Source organism: Bombina bombina, chromosome 7 (assembly GCF_027579735.1).
Source record: "Bombina bombina isolate aBomBom1 chromosome 7, aBomBom1.pri, whole genome shotgun sequence".
Taxonomy (NCBI): Eukaryota; Metazoa; Chordata; class Amphibia; order Anura; family Bombinatoridae; genus Bombina; species Bombina bombina.
In genome coordinates, this window is record NC_069505.1 from 456,207,087 (window position 1) to 456,224,084 (window position 16,998).

The 16,998-nt window shown below is 40.0% G+C and overlaps 1 protein-coding gene across 1 annotated transcript in view; it reads right to left on the bottom strand.

The window, feature by feature from the left end:
- Positions 1–2,820: 2,820 nt before the first annotated feature.
- The window catches only part of LOC128666712 (transcriptional regulator Myc-A-like), a 34,932-nt gene continuing 20,754 nt past the window's right edge, over positions 2,821–16,998 (bottom strand). The window contains exons 2-3 of the mRNA XM_053721454.1: positions 3,467–3,788; positions 2,821–3,097 (exon numbers count right to left, since the gene is read on the bottom strand). Coding sequence (XP_053577429.1) covers positions 2,821–3,097; positions 3,467–3,788 — 599 coding nt within the window. The remainder of the gene's footprint in view (positions 3,098–3,466; positions 3,789–16,998) is intronic.

Genomic DNA, 16,998 nt, shown 5'->3' on the forward strand with positions numbered 1-16,998 from the left:
AAGTCTTGTGTAGGTCCAAGAGTGATCTATTGTGACCAGTGAGGAAACTATTTAAGGAAAATATATAAAACTGAGGTTCCAGAAGTTTACCTGTTTCTGTTATTTATGAAGATTTCACGTATTAACTTTGTTTTTTGTTTTATTGCAATTTTTATCTTATGTACTGTGGTAATCTGTATATATTTCCTTTGTATAACCTCAATAAAAATATATAAAAAACAAAACAAAAAAAAAACAACTTTCATATTGTCTTTAGGTTGTAGCAGGAGAGGGGGAAATTTAACACTTAACACTTTGTTGTCCCTCGTAGCAGAGATTATATTGTAACATACTTATGAGTGTTTTTATTTAAATAAAAAGATAGAGTGATACTACCCCTGGTGCCTGATAAAAACTACTTTTTATATTTGGAGATATGATCCTGTCCACAAGACGTGTGGGAAAGCTATTGTTTTTTATGTTCATTTTAGTATAAATTAAGTGGTCTTTGGCATAAAGACAGCTTTAAAGGGACAGTAAATGACCCTTAACAATTATGTAACATACGGATAGCCAGAGTACATTTAGTGTAATTGTGCAATGGGGTTCCCTGTTTAATCACAGCACGCCTGATCGCGCTGTTTAACTAAATGTAGCGATCTCCTGTGTTGGGTAAAGCAGCCGCTAGCTTTAAACAGTGCAGGAGGGCGCTACATTTAGTTGACCGCACAATTGGATGAGCCGTGATTAAACAATAAACCCCACTGCGCCATTTAAATAAATGCCTTTGTCCTTACGCTATTATTACATAACTGTTAAAGGACGTTTACTGTCCCTTTAAAGTGAATGTCAATTTTGATGCTAAAGTGCCCGGTTTTTAAAAATTCGGTTAAAAACAGGGGCACTTTAATTCATCAATATGTACATTTCACTCCTGTTGTGAAAAAAACTTACCTTTTAATCTTCACAGCAGCTCCAGCTTCCTCCGCTCGTCGCAAGCCATTTCTGTTGTCAGAAATGATGGATAGGTCATCCTCCAATCACGGCTTCCCCCCCGGGGAATCAGTGTCTGATTCAATGCCATGATTGGAGGAAGCCGGATTCCTCATGGAAGAGGCTTTGTGACGGGTGGAGGAAGTTGGAGCTGCTGTGACGATTAAAAGGTAAGTTTTTTTTTCTCAACAGGAGTGAAATGTAAATTTTGATGAATTGAAGTGCCCCTGTTTTTAATAAAAAAATTAAAATCCAGGCACTTTAGCATCAAAATTGACATTCACTTAAAGGCTGTCTTTTCACCAAAGCCGCTAAATTCATATTAAAATAAACAGAGAAAAAAACTCTCACACACGGTCATATCTCCAAATATGAAAAGTCGTTTTTATCAGGCCTGTGATGTGTTTTTAAATAAAACTACAGCACTAAAGAGAAAGGTAATACTTGTAAGGTAAGAAAACTTTTATATCTGGTACAGCTATCCTTATATTACATAACTGTGCACATAATGAGAGCTATATAACATATACACATATGCTCATGGTAACATTATTTATATGCACGGTAGAGAAATGTAAATTTAGTTCTTAATCACAAGCTATTCAGGTATTAGACAAGAGACTTATTCTCTGAAGCTTATCCTATACAGCATATTGTTACTATTTATTATGTCCACTTCTCAATAAGGTAAAATTCTAGATAAGTAAAAAAGTCTGGTAATGAACACTGAAATAAGTAATAAATGATCCATGGCAGGAGGTGAATGTGATCTGCGTGTGTTACTATGATTGTTAGAAAAGTGAATACAATTTCTGTAAAGATGTATTAAAGATATTACACACAATACAAACAGTATATACTATATACTTGTAGCAAAAAACTTTAGGAACTTGTTTGTAAGAAAAATAAACATTTTAAAGGGACATAATACTCATATGTTAAATCACTTGAAAGTGATGCAGCATAACTGTAAAAAGCTGACAGAAAAATATCACCTGAACATCTCTATGTAAAAAACGAAGATATTTTACCTCACAACTTCCTCAGCTCACCAGAGTAAGTGCTGTGTAAAAATGTTATCTTTCAGTTACTGTCCAAAAAAGGAAGACAGCAGCCAATCAGCATCAGCAGTGCTGAGGTCATGAACTCTTTTACTGTGATCTCATGAGATTTCACTTAACTCTCATGAGATTTCATAGTAAACTTCCTTAAATTGAATAGGGAAATAACACGAGTGTGCATGAGGCTCACTCCCTTGCCTGTACCGGGACAGACATACTGATTTGCTGCTTAAAGTCCTTTATAATGTGTTGTGAATACTTATGACATTTAGAGGTAAAATATCTTCCTTTTTTACATAGAGATGTTCAGGTGATATTTTCTAGTCAGCTTTTACAGCTATGATGCATCACTTTCAAGTGTTTAAACATATGGGTATCATGGCCCTTTAAATACAAAGATTTATAAAACAAAGGAATTGGTGAAAACACTGAATAAAATGTCATCATCACGTATTTCCCACAGTATTGAGGCAGTTTAAGGTGCTGGCACAAAATATTGAGACAATGACAAGGTTGTGTAGTTTGGAATCCTTGTGTGTAATATTGTCCATTGTCTACAAAATTCCAAAGGTCTCCAACATGAGAAAAGAATGACATCATTAAGTCTTAAGGTCTCCAACATGAGAAAACAATCACATCTTTAAGTCTTAAGGACTCCAACATGAGACAACAATCACATCATTAATTCTTAAAGTCTCCAACATGAGACAACAATCACATCATTATGTCTTAAAGTCTCCAACACGAGACAACAATCACATCATAAGTCTTTTGGGTAAGTTCTAGTTTAAATACCAAATTTCCTTAGCTGATTCAGTTTTTGTTTTAGTTGTTTATTTCTCATTCTCAGTTTGTCTACTTCTCTTGAAAACCATCGCTCATCTTCCCGCTTTGACAGCCATCGCTCATCTTCCCGCTTTGACAGAATATATTCTGTTGCTTTTTTAAGGATTACAAGTGTTGATGCTTTCTCGTTGTGTGCTATTTCTGGTATCTGGTCACGGAGAGCAATGAAACTCAACCTAAGTTCTTTCCTTCTTTTTCTCTCCAAGACGTTGTGTGACCTTTTCTGACTTGGTGTCCTTGGGCTTTTGCATTTACTGTGGTTGCTGATCTTATCGAGTACTCTAGTATTGCTTTCTAACCTTGCGTTATGTGATCTTTTCTGGCCTAGTGTCCTTGAGCTTGTACATTTACTGTGGTTGCTCATCTGATCGAGGACTCTAGTCTTGCTTTCTAACCTTGTGTTATGTGACCTTTTCTGGCCTGGTGTCCTTGGGCTTGTGCATTTACTGTGGTTGCTGATCTTATCGAGTACTCTAGTATTGCTTTCTAACCTTGCGTTATGTGACCTTTTCTGGCCTGGTGTCCTTGAGCTTGTACATTTACTGTGGTTGCTCATATGATCGAGGACTCTAGTCTTGCTTTCTAACCTTGTGTTATATGACCTTTTCTGGCCTGGCGTCCTTGGGCTTGTGCATTTACTGTGGTTACTGACCTTATCAAGGACTCTAGTCTTGCTTTCTAACCGTGTCCTTTTTGAGGAAGGGTAATCGGCTTTGGTAGAGGGAGTTGCAGCATAATTGTGCTGATCATTGCATACGTGACATCTCTTTAAAGCCGGGCTGCGGTGAAGTTGGGATCGCTGTGAACAAGAGCTTAATTCAGCTTTCTTTGATGCCAATTGCCTTTTCTCTATGGTGACAACTCCAGTCTCGTCTTTATCTTCCTCATGGTCTGGTTCATCATCTTGTTCTGTTATAAGAAGTGATGGGTATTAGACATTTGTCTTTAGTTTATAAAACAAATAAAAACATAATTTATGCTTACCTGATAAATTTATTTCTCTTGTAGTGTATCCAGTCCACGGATCATCCATTACTTGTGGGATATTCTCCTTCCCAACAGGAAGTTGCAAGAGGATCACCCACAGCAGAGCTGCTATATAGCTCCTCCCCTCACTGCCATATCCAGTCATTTGACCGAAACAAGACGAGAAAGGAGAAACCATAGGGTGCAGTGGTGACTGTAGTTTAATTAAAATTTAGACCTGCCTTAAAAGGACAGGGCGGGCCGTGGACTGGATACACTACAAGAGAAATAAATTAATCAGGTAAGAATAAATTATGTTTTCTCTTGTTAAGTGTATCCAGTCCACGGATCATCCATTACTTGTGGGATACCAATACCAAAGCTAAAGTACACGGATGATGGGAGGGACAAGGCAGGAACTTAAACGGAAGGAACCACTGCCTGTAGAACCTTTCTCCCAAAAACAGCCTCCGAAGAAGCAAAAGTGTCAAATTTGTAAAATTTTGAAAAGGTGTGAAGCGAAGACCAAGTCGCAGCCTTGCAAATCTGTTCAACAGAGGCCTCATTTTTAAAGGCCCAGGTGGAAGCCACAGCTCTAGTAGAATGAGCTGTAATCCTTTCAGGGGGCTGCTGTCCAGCAGTCTCATAGGCTAAGCATATTATGCTCCGAAACCAAAAGGAGAGAGAGGTTGCCGAAGCTTTTTGACCTCTCCTCTGTCCAGAGTAAACGACAAACAGGGCAGATGTTTGGCGAAAATCTTTAGTAGCCTGTAAGTAAAACATCAAGGCACGGACTACGTCCAGATTATGCAAAAGACGTTCCTTCTTTGAAGAAGGATTAGGACACAATGATGGAACAACAATCTCTTGATTGATATTCCTGTTAGAAACCACCTTAGGTAAAAACCCAGGTTTGGTACGCAGAACTACCTTGTCTGAATGAAAAATCAGATAAGGAGAATCACAATGTAAGGCAGATAACTCAGAGACTCTTTGAGCCGAGGAAATAGCCATCAAAAACAGAACTTTCCAAGATAAAAGTTTAATATCAATGGAATGAAGGGGTTCAAACGGAACTCCCTGAAGAACTTTAAGAACCAAGTTTAAGCTCCACGGGGGAGCAACAGTTTTAAACACAGGCTTAATCCTAACCAAAGCCTGACAAAATGCCTGGACGTCTGGAACTTCTGCCAGACGCTTGTGCAAAAGAATAGACAGAGCAGAGATCTGTCCTTTTAAAGAACTAGCTGATAAGCCTTTGTCCAAACCCTCTTGGAGAAAGGACAATATCCTAGGAATCCTAACCTTACTCCATGAGTAACTCTTGGATTCACACTAATAAAGATATTTACGCCATATCTTATGGTAGATTTTCCTGGTGACAGGCTTCCGAGCCTGTATTAAGGTATCAATGACTGACTCGGAGAAGCCACGCCTTGATAGAATCAAGCGTTCAATCTCCATGCAGTCAGTCTCAGAGAAATTAGATTTGGATGATTGAAAGGACCTTGTATTAGAAGGTCCTGCCTCAGAGGCAGAGTCCATGGTGGAAGAGATGACATGTCCACTAGGTCTGCATACCAGGTCCTGCGTGGCCACGCAGGCGCTATCAGAATCACTGATGCTCTCTCCTGTTTGATTTTGGCAATCAGTCGAGGGAGCAGAGGAAACGGTGGAAACACATAGGCCAGGTTGAAGAACCAAGGAGCTGCTAGAGCATCTATCAGCATTGCTCTCGGGTCCCTGGACCTGGATCCGTAACAAGGAAGCTTGGCGTTCTGGCGAGACGCCATGAGATCCAGTTCTGGTTTGCCCAGTTGAGCAAACACCTCCGGATGGAGTTCCCACTCCCCCGGATGAAAAGTCTGACGACTTAGAAAATCCAGTATATGATAGTGATTGCCTATTCAGTCGGGCAGAACTATGCTCACCTTAAAAAACTATCCCAACGGTTTTGTGTACAATAGGTCAAAAGAATAGGTGGCGCAAGTGAATGCTGTTCTGACTAATAATGGTTCAAAATGTATTTCAGATTCCTTGTGTGTCTGATAATGTTCTCACCTTACATAGGCTGTATTGAAATTTCAAGTGTAAATGGTGTCTCTCCAGGACAATAAAGCTTCTAGATTCAAATTCTATAGTTTAAATATATATATATTTATTGAATAAAAGATTCTTGTTTCTTAAATGAACGATTCTTATATATGAGATCAAAATAATGATGATCTATTCACAAGTGATAATCAGTTGACAATTTAAAACATTTGGTAAAATATAAAATATGATAGTACAATATTAAAAACACTGGTGTTCTTCATAAACAAAAAACTATAAAAACTCAAATTGAGATAATATAAGCAAGCAGGTGTACTCAGAAGATAAAACCAAAAAATAAACAGAGGAGACTCATGTACCTCTAAGCGTATGACTATCAAAAAACATATATAAATGCATATATGAGTATATGAACCATATGTCTGGTATCCGTTAAACTAGCGTATATATATACTTCACAGATGTATAAGGGTTAAGCAAGTATTATACAGTTCCTTGTTGCTTAATGCTCTGGCAAAACATGGGGTGGTTATCCTTCCGTCAAAAATATATTTGAGCCAATGTATATTGAAACAAATGTGGCAAAATGTAGCCAGTAATATGTAGCAGCAGTGTTATTTCTTAGATTTCAGCGTCTCTGTTTTTTGATCAGAGGTAGGTTTACATACGGTTTTTAGCTTGGTGTAGCGATTCCTTCCTTAAAAACAGTGCACTGTTGACGTCTTCCCTCTGCTGTGCAGAAAAAGCCGGTGGAGTACTAAGTCCCTTAGCCTCCGTTTACCAGCTGTGTTGGTAGTTGTTTTCCTTAGATTCGTTGTTTACCCAGTAATGGGCCTTGATGATATTCTTATGAGCTCCGGTCACAACTTGCTTCTTTCTTTGTGAGTGTATAACCCAGACCCGGTCTTTATTTTCACCGGTCTCCTTGCTGTTATCACAGCTGACAAAGTTCTCCTCTGGAGCTGAGTTGTTTTGGCTCACTTCTTAATTTCAAGTGATCAGGTTTCTACGCGTTTCGGCGTTCTGCCTTTCTCAAGACTTGAGAAAGGCAGAACGCCGAAACGCGTAGAAACCTGATCACTTGAAATTAAGAAGTGAGCCAAAACAACTCAGCTCCAGAGGAGAACTTTGTCAGCTGTGATAACAGCAAGGAGACCGGTGAAAATAAAGACCGGGTCTGGGTTATACACTCACAAAGAAAGAAGCAAGTTGTGACCGGAGCTCATAAGAATATCATCAAGGCCCATTACTGGGTAAACAACGAATCTAAGGAAAACAACTACCAACACAGCTGGTAAACGGAGGCTAAGGGACTTAGTACTCCACCGGCTTTTTCTGCACAGCAGAGGGAAGACGTCAACAGTGCACTGTTTTTAAGGAAGGAATCGCTACACCAAGCTAAAAACCGTATGTAAACCTACCTCTGATCAAAAAACAGAGACGCTGAAATCTAAGAAATAACACTGCTGCTACATATTACTGGCTACATTTTGCCACATTTGTTTCAATATACATTGGCTCAAATATATTTTTGACGGAAGGATAACCACCCCATGTTTTGCCAGAGCATTAAGCAACAAGGAACTGTATAATACTTGCTTAACCCTTATACATCTGTGAAGTATATATATACGCTAGTTTAACGGATACCAGACATATGGTTCATATACTCATATATGCATTTATATATGTTTTTTGATAGTCATACGCTTAGAGGTACATGAGTCTCCTCTGTTTATTTTTTGGTTTTATCTTCTGAGTACACCTGCTTGCTTATATTATCTCAATTTGAGTTTTTATAGTTTTTTGTTTATGAAGAACACCGGTGTTTTTAATATTGTACTATCATATTTTATATTTTACCAAATGTTTTAAATTGTCAACTGATTATCACTTGTGAATAGATCATCATTATTTTGATCTCATATATAAGAATCGTTCATTTAAGAAACAAGAATCTTTTATTCAATAAATATATATATATTTAAACTATAGAATTTGAATCTAGAAGCTTTATTGTCCTGGAGAGACACCATTTACACTTGAAATTTCAATACAGCCTATGTAAGGTGAGAACATTATCAGACACACAAGGAATCTGAAATACATTTTGAACCATTATTAGTCAGAACAGCATTCACTTGCGCCACCTATTCTTTTGACTTAGAAAATCCGCCTCCCAGTTCTCTACGCCTGGGATGTGGATCGCTGAGAGGTGGCAAGAGTGAGACTCTGCCCAGCAAATTATCTTTGAGACTTCTAACATCGCTAGGGAACTCCTGGTTCCCCCTTGATGGTTGATGTAAGCCATAGTCGTGATGTTGTCCGACTGAAATCTGATGAACCTCAGTGTTGCTAACTGAGGCCAAGCTAGAAGAGCATTGAATAATGCTCTTAACTCCAGAATATTTATTGGGAGGAGTTTCTCCTCCTGAGTCCACGATCCCTGAGCCTTCAGGGAGTTCCAGACTGCGCCCCAACCTAGAAGGCTGGCATCTGTTGTTACAATCGTCCAATCTGGCCTGCGAAAGGTCATACCCTTGGACAGATGGACCCGAGAAAGCCACCAGAGAAGAGAATCTCTGGTCTCTTGATCCAGATTTAGTAGAGGGGACAAATCTGAGTAATCCCCATTCCACTGACTTAGCATGCATAATTGCAACGGTCTGAGATGCAGGCGCGCAAATGGCACTATGTCCATTGCCGCTATCATTAAGCCGATTACTTCCATGCACTGAGCCACTGACGGGCGTGGAATGGAATGAAGGACACGGCAAGCATTTAGAAGTTTTGATAACCTGGACTCCGTCAGGTAAATTTTCATCTCTACAGAATCTATAAGAGTCCCTAGGAAGGAGACTCTTGTGAGTGGTGATAGAGAACTCTTTTCCACGTTCACTTTCCACCCATGCGACCTCAGAAATGCCAGAACTATCTCTGTATGAGACTTGGCAATTTGAAAGCTTGACGCCTGTATCAGGATGTCGTCTAGATACGGAGCCACCGCTATGCCTCGCGGTCTTAGAACCGCCAGAAGTGAGCCCAGAACCTTTGTAAAAATTCTCGGGGCAGTGGCCAACCCGAAGGGAAGAGCTACAAATTGGTAATGCCTGTCTAGAAAGGCAAACCTCAGGAACCGATGATGATCTTTGTGAATCGGTATGTGAAGGTAGGCATCCTTTAAGTCCACTGTGGTTATGTACTGACCCTCTTGGATCATGGGTAGGATGGTCCGAATAGTTTCCATTTTGAATGATGGAACTCTGAGGAATTTGTTTAAGATCTTTAGATCCAAGATTGGTCTGAAGGTTCCCTCTTTCTTGGGAAGCATAAACAGATTTGAATAAAATCCCTGTCCTTGTTCCGTCCGTGGAACTGGATGGATCACTCCCATTACTAGGAGGTCTTGCACACAGCTTAGGAATGCCTCTTTATCTGGTTTGCTGATAACCTTGAAAGATGAAATCTCCCTTGTGGAGGAGAAGCTTTGACGTCCAGAAGATATCCCTGAGATATGATCTCCAATGCCCAGGGATCCTGAACATCTCTTGCCCACGCCTGGGCGAAGAGAGAAAGTCTGCCCCCCACTAGATCCGTTTCCGTATAGGGGGCCGTTCCTTCATGCTGTCTTGGGGGCAGCAGCAGGCTTTCTGGCCTGCTTGCCCTTGTTCCAGGACTGGTTAGGTTTCCAGGCCTGTCTGGAATGAGCAACAGTTCCCTCTTGTTTTGAAGCGGAGGAAGTTGATGCTGCTCCTGCCTTGAAATTTCGAAAGGCACGAAAATTAGACTGTTTGGCCTTTGATTTGGCCCTGTCCTGAGGAAGGGTATGACCCTTGCCTCCAGTAATGTCAGCAATAATTTCCTTCAAGCCAGGCCCGAATAAGGTCTGCCCCTTGAAAGGAATGTTGAGTAATTTAGACTTTGAAGTCACGTCAGCTGACCAGGATTTAAGCCATAGCGCCCTACGCGCCTGGATGGCGAATCCGGAATTCTTAGCCGTTAGTTTAGTCAAATGAACAATGGCATCAGAAACAAATGAGTTAGCTAGCTTAAGCGTTCTAAGCTTGTCAATAATTTCATTCAATGGAGCTGTCTGGATGGCCTCTTCCAGGGCCTCAAACCAGAATGCCGCCGCAGCAGTGACAGGCGCAATGCATGCAAGGGGCTGTAAAATAAAACCTTGTTGAATAAACATTTTCTTAAGGTAACCCTCCAATTTTTTATCCATTGGATCTGAAAAAGCACAACTGTCCTCAACCGGGATAGTGGTACGCTTTGCTAAAGTAGAAACTGCTCCCTCCACCTCAGGGACCGTCTGCCATAAGTCCCGTGTAGTGGCGTCTATTGGAAACATTTTTCTAAATATAGGAGGTGGGGAAAAGGGCACACCAGGTCTATCCCACTCCTTGCTAATAATTTCTGTAAGCCTTTTAGGTATAGGAAAAACGTCAGTACACACCGGCACCACATAGTATCCTACACAATTTCTCTGGAATTGCAACTGTGTTACAGTCATTCAGAGCAGCTAATACCTCCCCAAGCAATACACGGAGGTTCTCAAGCTTAAATTTAAAATTAGAAATCTCTGAATCAGATTTCCCCGAGTCAGAGATGTCACCCACAGACTGAAGCTCTCCGTCCTCATGTTCTGCATACTGTGACGCAGTATCAGACATGGCTCTAACAGCATTTGCGCGCTCTGTATCTCTCCTAACCCCAGAGCTATCGCGCTTGCCTCTTAATTCAGGCAATCTAGATAATACCTCTGACAGGGTATTATTCATGATTGCAGCCATGTCCTGCAAGGTAATCGCTATGGGCGTCCCTGATGTAATTGGCGCCATATTAGCGTGCGTCCCCTGAGCGGGAGGTGAAGGGTCTGACACGTGGGGAGAGTTAGTCGGCATAACTTCCCCCTCGACAGAACCCTCTGGTGATAATTCTTTTATAGATAAAGGCTGATCTTTACTGTTTAAGGTGAAATCAATACATTTAGTACACATTCTCCTATGGGGCTCCACCATGGCTTTCAAACATAATGAACAAGTAGGTTCCTCTGTGTCAGACATGTTTAAACAGACTAGCAATGAGACTAGCAAGCTTGGAAAACACTTTAAAACAAGTTTACAAGCAATATAAAAAACGTTACTGCGCCTTTAAGAAACACAAATTTTCCCAAATTTTGGAATAACAGTGAAAAAATGCAGTTACACTAACAAAATTTTTACAGTGTATGTAATAAGTTAGCAGAGCATTGCACCCACTTGCAAATGGATGATTAACCCCTTAATACCAAAAACGGAATAACAAATGACAAAAACGTTTTTTAAACAGTCACAACAACTGCCACAGCTCTACTGTGGCTTTTTACCTCCCTCAATACGACTTTTGAAGCCTTTTGAGCCCTTCAGAGAAGTCCTGGATCATGCAGGAAGAAGCTGGATGTCTGTGTCTGTAATTTTTGCTGTGCAAAAAAACGCCAAAATAGGCCCCTCCCACTCATATTACAACAGTGGGAAGCCTCAGGGAACTGTTTCTAGGCAAAATTCAAGCCAGCCATGTGGAAAAAACTAGGCCCCAATAAGTTTTATCACCAAACATATGTAAAAAACGATTAAACATGCCAGCAAGCGTTTTAAAATACACTTTTATAAGAGTATGTATCTCTATTAATAAGCCTGATACCAGTCGCTATCACTGCATTTAAGGCTTTACTTACATTACTTCGGTATCAGCAGCATTTTCTAGCAAATTCCATCCCTAGAAAAATATTTTAACTGCACATACCTTATTGCAGGAAAACCTGCACGCTATTCCCCCTCTGAAGTTACCTCACTCCTCAGAATATGTGAGAACAGCAAAGGATCTTAGTTACTTCTGCTAAGATCATAGAAAACGCAGGCAGATTCTTCTTCTAAATACTGCCTGAGATAAACAGTACACTCCGGTACCATTTAAAAATAACAAACTTTTGATTGAAGAAATAAACTAAGTATAAAACACCACAGTCCTCTTACGACCTCCATCTTAGTTGAGAGTTGCAAGAGAATGACTGGGTATGGCAGTGAGGGGAGGAGCTATATAGCAGCTCTGCTGTGGGTGATCCTCTTGCAACTTCCTGTTGGGAAGGAGAATATCCCACAAGTAATGGATGATCCGTGGACTGGATACACTTAATAAGAGAAATATAAATTTATGTCCTAGCAATCTCAGCTCTAGACATTCTGTAATTTAGTCACTTAGGGCTAGATCACAAGTGAGGCGCAAGCCGTTTTGCACTAGCGCAATCGTGTTTTTGTGAGCCATTTTAATTTAGCGGATATTACTAGTTGAGCGAAATCGCGATTGCTACTTCTATCCTTACTGCGATCTCAGAGCTGTGGTTAACTATTTTCCAAAACAAAAACGTTGCACAAAATACTTAAAAAATAATTCATAATAACAATGTCTCATAATAATTCTTAAAAAAATATTGCACAAAAAAGTTATAAGGGCTCAAAGATATGAAATCTCTGGTGTTAGAAAAAAAGGCAGGCAAATGTCTTTAACATTAAGACACATACAGATACATTTGTAAAGATGTATTTATATGTGTACTTATATATTAATGTATTTATATGTGTATATATGTATTTACAGTCATATATAGACATATCAATCCATTAATATATATGTACACATATATAAACATATATACATATATATATATATATATATATAAGTGCATTATAGCCCTTTGCTATTAAGCAGATAAAATCATGATAAAACATATTTATGTAATCATATTTAATAAAGATTTTAACAATGTATTTCCCGTAAATTTTTTACATTTGAAATGTGAATTTGCAATGTTGTTTGTACAATGGGTGTTTGCTTTTTTTACAACAATTTTTTTTTCTCTATTGACTTCTATGGGGAATGAGAAAATGTGATGGAGTTTGCGCGATCTCGGGTGTTAGTTTTTTTTTCACTTTTGATTCTCCAGTGATCTCTATGGGGGAATAGCTGCACGCACAAACGAAAACTGAAGTTAGGTTTTTTTGGAACCTGTAATATGAAAGCAACCTGACAAGCGCAAAAATGAAAATCCTAGCAGAGTTTTGCTTATGAAAAAAATAAAATACTGCGCCACTTATAATCTAGCCCTTGGTGTATGAAATACTTATATGACAGCTGTCAATACATTAATTTGTCACATTCAGTTCCTTGACCGCTTGGCTGCTGGTCTCACACCGCAGTAATTAATTCTTATCATGCTTTCTAAGACTATATATATATATATATATATAGGTGTGTACATATGTATTTACCTGTATATGTGTATGTACTGTATGTATTTATAGACACATAAAAATATACAGTATCTATACATATATAGACATATAAACACATAAATACATAAGTACACACTACCCAGAGGCAGAACTTCTTTTCATTTTCCGCAATGAGATTTTTTTTAGTGAAACATTTTCTGCAGTGTCTCTGAGGAGCCAGTGTTGCTGCGTTCTTTGCCCTTACTCAGAGCTCGCTTCCATTGAGCTGTTAAAAATGGAGCCGTAAGCTACTGAAGCTAAAAGTAATTTACGGCTCCATTTTAGTACCAGGTTTCTATTGAAAAGGTTTCCGCTTTGCGAGTGGTCGCTCTTTTCGTGTGGGTGTAAGTTAGCGTTGTGTTAACGCTTCCACCGGATTTCTAAAACATTAATAGGTTACTATGGTAACCCGACCTTACACTACACTCGATCGCATATACGGAGTCGCATACAAGTGCGTCATCATATATTTTACCCGTCGCTCGCTGTTAGAATAAAATCAAACACCTAACGCATGCGTGATATCTACCTCTCAACCGCAACCCCCCAACCGCAATAACTAATGTATTAACCCCTAATCCGCCAACCCCCATACCGCAAAGTATCTATCAAAGTTATTAACCCCTAAACCGCTATCCCCCACAACGCAAACTATCTATTTAAACTATTAACTCCTAATCCGCAACGCCCCACAATGCAAACTATCTATCTAGCTTGTTTCCATCGAGGCGTAATTCTGTTGGCGTGCACTCGCAAACCGATAAATATGCTGTCAGAAGCAATATCACTCACCGACTGCTTCCAACGGCCCCTTATAACCCAATTTCGGCAACCGGACTCCAGCTGCCGAAAAAATTATCATGTCCCATACAAAGTATAGAAAGCCGCTAATCTTTAAACTATACCTGGTTTCCAATGCCCGCGCAAACCTTAAATACACTGTCGGAGGCTGCCGACACATTAACAAAAATAACACCCAGCTCAACTAGGTGTAAAACACGAAAAAGGTGCTCTTTGAGACCTTTTTCCCATTGAAATCTAACCCGACATGTCAAAACACCTCTAACCGCCACTCCCCCAACATCACAACGTCTAAAAAATCTATTAACCTATAAACCGCCATGCCCCCACAACGCAAACTATCTATTTAAACTATTAACCCCTAATCCGCAATGCCCCACAACGCAAACTATCTATTTAAACTATTTATTAACCTAATAAATCTATACACACATATTAACATACACACATTGTGACGGAAGAGTGGGTGCCCAGGCTCACTGATGGGGGTTGGGCTCACATGGTTTCCCTTATTCTGTGTTTTGGGGCTGCCTCTCATGCATGTAAGTCAATCACAGTGGTGTATTGCTATTTGTACAAATTATGTCACTGTACAAAGAAAGATTTTCACAGTCTCTGCTTAGAAGACTGATTTACACATCTGAGCAGGCTGCTTCATAGCAGAGAGTTAATTACTCATGGCAGTAAATCTTCTAGGGACAAAAGTGGTATCTGGTCCATCTATTACCCTCAGATCTGGCATTTGTACATCCTCAGCCAGACTGACTACAATCTCAGCAGGTGATCAGGGGGTGGCACTGACAGCAGTTAACAGTGATGCCCCTGTGCGTGCTGGGTTACGATTGGTTGCTAAGATCATCGCTAGGGGGCGTGTTGTGAGCTGACAAGAGAGATGGGCAGTTTTCAAAACCACTTTGTGTGGGAAAAAAGAGAGAGTTATTCCAAGTTGCCTGAACTATACAGGGGTCGATTACCCAAGAGCTCTCTAAGGGACTATAACAAGACTGTGCAAGAGGACTATTTGTATTTACCTGGATTCTACTGTGGCTGATAGAACAAGGTAGTTTTTCTCCTGTACCTAAAGTGAGTGTGTTCTTTCTGTATTGTGTACTTCTGTGTGTTTGCCTATTTTAGTGAATAAAGTACAATTTATTTAATCATTCATTTTGCTCATTCAAATGATCCCAGTTAAACAACGGTATATAGTGCTGGTCTACTGTGACACACACACACACACACATACATACACACACATATTAACACATACACACACACATATTAACACACATACATATATAAATATACATACACAATCACACACACACACTCATACACACATATATATATATAAAAATATACATACACACTCACACACATACTGTCAGCCGCTCTGGAATCAATCCGGGATGTAACCCAACTGCTAGCGTGAATTGAAAGCACACGCTAGCACACTGAGAAATATCCAGGACGTGACCCACTCAGGAAGCAGATTAGAAGATAACAAAAATGAATATTGTTCCAGAATGCAGGAAAGCCACAAAGGATAAAACGTCCCTTTAAGTAGTACAAAGAACAAAAAGGAAATGCTCTTACTTTGAAGCTTCTGAAAAAGGTCCTCTTTAGCAGGCTTGTAAAACAAAGGAAAAGTTCTCTTTTGCAGCTTGTAAAAGTATAATGTCCCTTTAAGCAGGTTTATAACAAACAGAAAGGCAAAGTTCTCTTTTGCAGCTTGTAAAAGTAAATGTCCCTTTTAAGCAGGTGTATAACAAACAGAAAGGCAAAGTTCTCTTTTGCAGCTTGTAAAAGTATAATGTCCCTTTAAGCAGGTTTATAACAAACAGAAAGGCAAAGTTCTCTTTTGCAGCTTGTAAAAGTAAATGTCCCTTTTAAGCAGGTGTATAACAAACAGAAAGGCAAAGTTCTCTTTTGCAGCTTGTAAAAGTAAATGTCCCTTTTAAGCAGGTGTATAACAAACAGAAAGGCAAAGTTCTCTTTTGCAGCTTGTAAAAGTAAAATGTCCCTTTAAGCAGGTCTTGTTTAACAAAGAATAGGTTTAAAGGTAAAGGCCAAAGCAAGGTCAGGCAGGCAGAAGTCGGCATCCAAATATCAGCAAAAGGTATAGGCAAAAGACAGGGTCAGGCAAGCAGAAGTCGGCATCCAAGTGTCAGCAAAAGGGTAATAGCTACAGGCAAGGTCAGGCAGGCAGAAGTCAATGTCCAAATATCAGCAAGTAGGGATTAGGCAAGAGGCTTGGTCAGGCAGGCAGAAGTCGGTACACAGAAGAATAAAACTGATATGGTACTCACAATCCAGGGAAACAAACAAACGGGCCCAGATTCAGATCTCCCGCCGAGATTTAAAGGGCAGGAGCGTAACCGTCATCAGAGGGGTGTGAGAGAAAGCGTCATGTTGCTAAGCAACATGACGTCAGAGACACAGAGGAGTTCCGGGAGCCGCGGCGACACGGCGATGAACGGAAGCGCTCATGACAGCACCCCCTCCTCAAGGGCCCCTCCGGGGGACAGGACCAGGTCTATCAGGATGAGTCTTGTGGAAGGTCTTGACCAATATTGGAGCATTTACTTGATGAGCAGGTTCCCAAGAACGTTCCGTGACTGGATAACCCTTCCAATGAATGAGATAATACAATTTCTTGCCCCGCAATTTGGAATCTAGAATATGGCTGATCTCAAACTCAGGATGTCCATGCACCAATAACGGTGGAGGTTTAGAAAAAGGCTTAGAATACCTGTTAATCATCACAGGTTTTAAAAGAGAAACATGGAATACCGGATGGACTTTGAGAGACTTGGGTAAAGCTACCCGATAAGCAGTGGAACATACCTGACCCATTATTCGGAAAGGACCCACATATCGTGGTCCCAATTTGTTAGAAGGTTGTTTCAGGCGAAGAAATCGAGAGGAAATCCAAACTTTATCACCAGGGCGATATTTGGGAGCCTTTTTCCGTCGAAGATCCGAAA